A 7,313-nucleotide genomic window follows, 5' to 3' on the forward strand; every position below is an offset into this window, starting at 1 on the left:
AATGACAAGGCACACAGGTCATCTGAAAGCTTTTCCATCTCTATACCAACTCATCTTCTTAATCTCTATACTACAGGGTAAACTCCAAAACACTGAAAAAGAATAAAAATAAGAATATCTTATCAATTCATGGGCAAACAGGACATTTCCTAAACTGAAAAAAAAAATCATAGGCCCCTCAGATCTTGGTAGAAACTGTTAGAATTTGTGTTCACTGTTGTTTTTTGTTTTTTGTTTTTTTTGTGTGGGGCAATGGGGGTTAAGTGACTTACCCAGGGTCACACAGCTAGAAAGTGTCAAGTGTCTGAGGCTGAATTTGAACTCAGGTCCTCCTGAATCCAGGGCCGGTGCTCTATCCACTGCGCCATCTAGCTGCCCCCCACTGTTGTTTTTGAAAACCCGATTCACCTCCATTCCATGATGAATCATCAGAACAGGACTAAAGGTCTTTTAACATAGTGTTCAACATTTTTAAAGTTTCCAACTGGGACAGTAAAGCCTACTTCCAAAGCAGACGATTGTGCAGATTGTAACATTAAAAAAAGTACTTGTCTCATATGCATAGACAAGTCATGTTTTGTGTGTGGGCTCTGGTATGCCTCATGGAATTTCTAATCAATGCACGAAGACTCTGAATTTGGGTAAAGTACTTAAGAACTGGCAGGTCTGTTAGATATATTTTGGCAAAGTTTCTATTTTTCTTGAAAGTTAAAACTCCTAGAACATCATGTCCTAGCATTTTCTGATCTTGAGGAGAGGTTGGAAAACCTTAGGACAAGGATTCTTAAGCTGGTGTCTGTGAACTTGATTTTTTAAAAAAAATAATGTATTTCTATAATTGGTCTCCTTTGTAATCTCATGTATTTTATTTCATTCATTTAATAACGTTCATCTGAGAAGGGGATCTTAGACTTCACCAGACTGTCAAAGGGGTCCATGAACACACAAAAAAAGTGAAGAACACCTGCCTTAGTCAGTGATGCGGGATGGGGAGAGAAGTGCAAGTGACCAACCAAAGGATGCTGATATTAATTCTTCAAGGATTAACTTCAATTTGAATGTTTGCAATTTTCAGGAAGAAGCCTGAAGGTTTTTATTAGTATAATCCCTGGGCAATGCTTCTAAGTAATAACATTTCAGTAACTTTCCAAGCCCTGTTGCTTGAAGAGCAACATCAACTGTCCATTAGCTCATTCCATTTATCTCTAGAATCTATGTCAGGCTCTCAAACACTGAGAAATAAGGATGTCCAATCGCCCAATGGGAGAAAAGAGACATTTTTGTATATCAAAGTCACAAAACAAGATGGCAACTCATTATTTCCTGGTTTAAAAACTGTTTAAATCTAAAATCTCCCCAAATATATTGTCCTAAAAGCAGAAGACATTCTGCATCTTCATTTGTCTCCAAAATTAACTGATTCCTATGAGGGGGACTATCTTCTCAGTATAATCATGCATAGCTGGAGTTTTGGCAGGACAGTGGGATATTTGTATCTCTTTGGGACACAATTCCTGTGGGGATCTCTGCTATTCTGGCACTTATCCAAAAGCTGTTATGGTTTGTGTGTGTATCCATAACCTTGCTAAAAAGAGCCAAGTGGCCTTTTCAAAAAACCAGTCTAGTTGGAACTTGTTGCAAAGCCAATTTATGTACAGTATGTTTGGGGGTTAAAACAACAACCACCACATATCTGGGTTGGATTTCTAAGCTCGAATGGGCCGTGCAAATCATGATCAACCTTGCCTAGAAAGATGAATATTTCTTCCCAGTTTCTGAAGTTTTTGCTCACTGTTGTGCTGTCTGCTAGTACTTTGAGTACCCATTATGTCTTATAAAATATAGAAAAGAATTTAATGGCAGAGTTCTGTTAACCTCTGTCCCTTTTCATCATTCCTATCTTTGGCAAATGAAATCTCTATCTCATTTACTGATTTGCGTCAGATCCATAAATGCAACAATATATGGGAATGCTTTTTATGGTGAATTTTAGTATCTTTTATTTCTGTTCTCAGCTTCTGGTTTTCCCTAGTTGCTTAGACTGGAATGGGAGTGATAGAGGAGAATGACTGACAGAATGAAGTCCAATATTGGAAAGCATCCTATAGGAGGTATAAGTTGAGCATGCCCCTGAAAATATAACCATCACCCGGATCTCTTGGGAAGGGAGACTTACTTAGAAGAAAAAGTTCAGAAATGAAAGTTCTATCTGTACAAGGAGACAGGGGCAACTATTTTGGCCCAAAGAGGTTTTTGGATTAAATAAATGGGTTTTGTTATTATTTGATGCACTAGTGATCTTTATAAATATGATCTTATTTGATCTTCACAAAATCCCAAGAGGTAGGTATTACAAGTTTTAAGAGGCTACAAGGTAAAGGAGTCAGTAGCACATGATACTTGTAGTCAGGAAAACTTGAATTTGGGTCCTGGTTAAGATACTTACTAGCTGCGTGACCCTAGGAAAGTCTTTTAATCTGTTTGCCTCAGTTTCTTCAACAGCAAAATGGGAAAAGAATAAGACCTTGTGAGGATCAAATGAGGTAATATGTGTAAGGCACTTAGCATAGTGCCTGCACAGCATGGGTGCTTTATAAATGTTTATTCCCTTTCTCTTCCTGCCCAAAAGGGGGTTAGGATGAGGAACATGGGGAAGGTTTGGCATAACCTCATATTTAAGTGGAGCAGCAGTTTTGCATCGTAACATTTATTGGAATAAAATTAATTCAACTCAACACTCTGGAGATACAAAGAGAAACATAAAAAGCCTACTTGTTCTCAGGAAGCTTGTATTTTACTGGAATACAAATGGCTTTCATATGATTAATAAGCTTACTGCCTGATGATAGACATATTCTTGTCAATTCTTTTTGAATTTTCATACTATATAGTGCACTTCTGTATTATAAAACCTTTCTGGGCTTCCGCATCCTTACCTGTAAAGCAAACAGGACAGATGACATCTGAGGCCTTTTCCAAGTCTCAAACTCGAAGATTACCTGTGAATTATTATGAATTAAACATATTAATTAAATTGAAGACATGAAGATAAATTGAAGCTAAAGATATGAATTCAAGATAACTAGGGGGTCAGATAGGTTTTCTGTGCAATAAGATGACTAGCCTCCATTAAAAATTTGAGCAAATAAGAACATGGAGAAAATGTGGTAGGTTTGAGGTCATACAACCAGCAGAACTAACAGAGACTTTTGAAGTCACCTACTCTAACTCCTTCATTTTATATATGAGGAAACAGAGACCCAGAGACATGAAGCAATCTGCTTAAGGTCACATGGATAGGAGAGCTGGGTTGTAAAACCAAGTCTTCTTTATTCTTTTACTATAAATCCAGCATTTTCCAACTTTATCATCCAGTGCTTTGAGGGCACACTAAATTCTTCCATAACGGTGTTTTGAATCACAGATGTCCATAATATGAAATCATCTTCTAAATGAATAAACTTCATAAATAAACCCCAGACCCCCTCCCCCCCACAAAACAGGCCTCACTCTTTTCTAATGTCATCATCCAGTTACCTTGCTTATCTCAAACTCATATTTGACTCTTTATGTTGGTAAACTATTTGAATTTGGAGGAACAAAGGCCACCTCTCTGTTGAACTGAAACTTGCATTCTGATAGAAACGAAAACTTATCAGAGTGACAAAGTCAGACCTACAACTCAACTGAGAGGGGGTAAGACCTCTATGGAAATTAATGTAAGACTGCCACCTGTTGGGATTTGCTTCACAGAGGTTCCTAGGGAAATCACTCAAAGTATGGGCAATAATATTTCACAAATGTGTCAGGTAACAGCATAGGTTTCTTGATACAATATAGAGCTTCATCCAGTTATGCTTCTGTGGTCCTAAAAAAAAAAGCTCACGAAGAGTCACTTGGGCATTTCTTTAAATACCAAAAGAAAGAGAGAAAGGAAGGAAGGAAGGAAAGCAAGCAAGCATAATATCTTGAAATCATTTATCTGCTTAACAGACTACACAGAACAATTAAAAAAGGGGGCTCTTAACCTTGTTTATATTATGGATCCCTTTGGTAGTCAGGTGAAACCTACAGAAGAATGTTTTTCACTACATAAAATAAAATACATATAATTACAGAGGATACTAATTACATTGAAATATAATTATATATGTTCATACATATACATATATGTAGCTACACACATATATGTATATATACACACATACATTTTTCAATTCACAAATACCAAGTTAAGAAGGATCTAAATATACTAATTTTTTCTACAGTAAAGGTACTATTTTTCATTTAGGTTCCCCCAGTTGGGAATATTAAAACAATGAAAAGTGAGACTATTTGGAGCCTACTTGATCTCATGATATTTCCTTTTGCCATACAGCTTACAGATGCTACTTCTAGTGATATAATTGCTTCTGCCATTTTAATTTAATTAATTATGGTAACCGAATCAAGAATCTGAAAGGTTACTACTAAGTCTTGAACAACACAGTTTCTCATTTTTTCCCATAAAACTTTCTTTCCCAGCCATGAATATATCTGGATCTCATTCTTTTTTATTCTTTTTTTAGCTTCCTGAAATGACTCACGTTCAAACTCAGCGACCCTGGTTGATGTTTCTCCTGCAGAACTTTGGACTGATACTCGGTTGGCTGTCTCTTTTAATGCTGGCTTTATATGAGCATAACATTAAAATATAGTCTTTGCTGGGATTCTCAAGGTTCCTTTAAAATTAATTCCTGTGACCTTGTTTCATCATTCTCTATGCACTATATAGTCATTTGTAAATTAATTTTTTTGTGTCTTAGGTAAAGATAAGCCATCATTTCACTTTATTAACTTATTCAGATTTTGCACTATGGTATTGTGTTCTTATAAAGTCGAAGGTTAAGACAGTTTTAAATGGATGTTTCTTAGTTTCCCAAACTATTCAAACTCGTAGCATTTTAAAGATAGGAACTGTTGAATTAATTCTAAGAAATTACCCTGATATTCTGCCCCTCTAATAAAGAATGTCTATAGTAATTGAAATGGACTATATAGTTTTCAGATTATATATATGTATATATACACAAAATATAGAAATATATAAACATACAGTATACCTATATGCATATTTACTGCAACATCTTTAATGTAAAAAATACATGCCTTTCTAAGAAACTACAAACTATAACCACACTCAATTTTATAGGAATACAATAAAATCTGGTTTTAACATGACAAAAATGTGCATTCTCTTCTACTCCTCTTGAAAGTTTTTCTATCATCTCTTCCTAGGTCTGGGTAACACACACACACAAAGAAAATACATTTCAGCTCATTCGTTTTTATAAATGTGTAAGCTCTTAAAGCCTAAATGGCCCTGTATGTCAGCAGTCTGCTATGTATTCATCAAATGAAATCTCTTCCAGACTGCAATCAAAAGATGAAGTTCAAAAATAAAACTAAATCTTCCATTGTGAAGCAGCTTAACTGATCAAGTCCCCCTGACTGTAGCAGAAGACATTTATGATCAAGCTCTTGCTGGCAGACACAAAATATATTTCACATTATTACCACCAATACTATATGAGTTCATCATAATAAAGGGGAGGGATATGTAATAAAAGGGTAATGTACCCCCACATCAACAGCCAACAGTTCTAGTCATGGCAGTCAAAACTACAACTGATATAAAATGTCACCAGCGTGGGTAGTCCCTTTAACAATGTGGATCACCACCCATTCACTCCTGCCATTCCTGATTGATTCATATACATGCCCTTTAATAAATCTACCACACAATTTTCATATAAGGTTACCATATAGCCTTCTTAAGTACTCGACTTTGTTCAGCTGCCAATGGGACAGACATTCTGTCTATTGGTTATATTGCTATATAACCCACATTTTGGGGGGGAGGGGGCAGATAATAGCCTTTTCACTTCTAATCCTCCATAATTCCTCATTCTTAATATGTTACAACCTGCTTATGCCTACCACACACTTCTTAATAACTCTTAATGGGATTTTCAATTTCAGTTCTTTAATAACTGATATTTTATGATTAGGTCTTTCATAACCTAGCAAAGTAAAAGATGTCTGGCATGTATCTTTTTTTAAAAAAATAGGTATCATTTGTATTTATAGCACCTTAAATTCTAAATATATTCTTCCTCTTACCCCTGTTCAGAGAACTATATCTTGTAAGAAAGAAGAAAGGGGAGAAAAGGAAGAGAAAATAAGAAAGTAGTTTCACAAAACTGATCAACATATAACTGAGTATAACAGTATATGCCACGTTCCATATCCATGCACCAAAATAGAGTACCACTTTTTTGTAATAGCAAAGAACTAGATGCAAGATAAATTGAGGAGAATTTTCCATTTCTCTAGTGAAGAGAGGAAGGTGCACAATCTCATTCTTTCAGGGTCAACCTTGGTCAATACAATTTAGCAACATTTCCTTTTGTTTCTTTTTTGTTGTTTTTCCTTTCCATTGTTGTTGTCATTGTATGTATTGTTTTCTTGGTTCTGCTTACTTTACTTGATGCCAATTCATGTCTTCAAATGATTCTCTTTGTTCCTCTTATTTGTCATTTCTTATGACATTGTAATATTCCATGATATTCATGCACCACAATTGATTGAGCCATTTTCCAAGAATGGAAATCTGCTTTTTTTCCAAATCATTGGCACTACAAAAAAAAAGTATTGTTAAGGATATTTGTACATTTATGATACATTTCTTTTTATTCTGAATTTAATAATCATCAACTAATAAACACTTCAATATAAAAAGGAAGACATAAGAGAGAATTATTTAAGAAATTGTGAAGTTCTGTAAACTATAGTTCTTTACACACACATATATATATGTATACGTTTGTGTGTGTATATATGTGTGTGTATATATACAAAGTTTAACCAAGGTAGTAACAAAATTACTTTGTGTACCTTTCTGCACTCCTTTTCATATTCTGTGAATTTTTGAAAATGCTTTATTGCTATTCCTTTTTTTGGAGTATATATCACTATCTATTACTCTACCCTTTTAACTTCAACCTCTACACACACTTGAGTAAAAATTTTCTCTTGTAACATATATGCACTGCCCAGCAGAACAAAGCCATACATTGACCATATATGAAATTACATATCTCATTCCACATCTCTAGTCAATTACTTCTCTGCCAAAAGGTGTGTGGGGACCTATTTTTAATTAAGGAGTGTTAGCTAAGCAGCTTGCTGCAATATTGGGGCAAGGAAGGAGACAGACAGACTCCCTCAAAATAGAGCAGGATTTATTTAACAAGAACGGACTTAAAAAAAAA

At 35.1% G+C, this 7,313-nt stretch overlaps 1 protein-coding gene across 1 annotated transcript in view; it reads left to right on the forward strand.

Moving 5' to 3' along the window:
• The window catches only part of SLC39A12 (solute carrier family 39 member 12), a 115,242-nt gene extending 108,527 nt beyond the window's left edge, over nucleotides 1–6,715 (forward strand). Inside the window, 1 exon segment of the mRNA XM_043967509.1 lies at nucleotides 4,569–6,715. Within this exon segment, the coding sequence (XP_043823444.1) occupies nucleotides 4,569–4,697 (129 nt within the window). The 3' untranslated portion in view covers nucleotides 4,698–6,715.
• The last annotated feature ends 598 nt before the right edge of the window (nucleotides 6,716–7,313 follow it).

This window comes from Dromiciops gliroides, chromosome 5 (genome assembly GCF_019393635.1).
Source record: "Dromiciops gliroides isolate mDroGli1 chromosome 5, mDroGli1.pri, whole genome shotgun sequence".
In the NCBI taxonomy this organism is placed as follows: domain Eukaryota; kingdom Metazoa; phylum Chordata; class Mammalia; order Microbiotheria; family Microbiotheriidae; genus Dromiciops; species Dromiciops gliroides.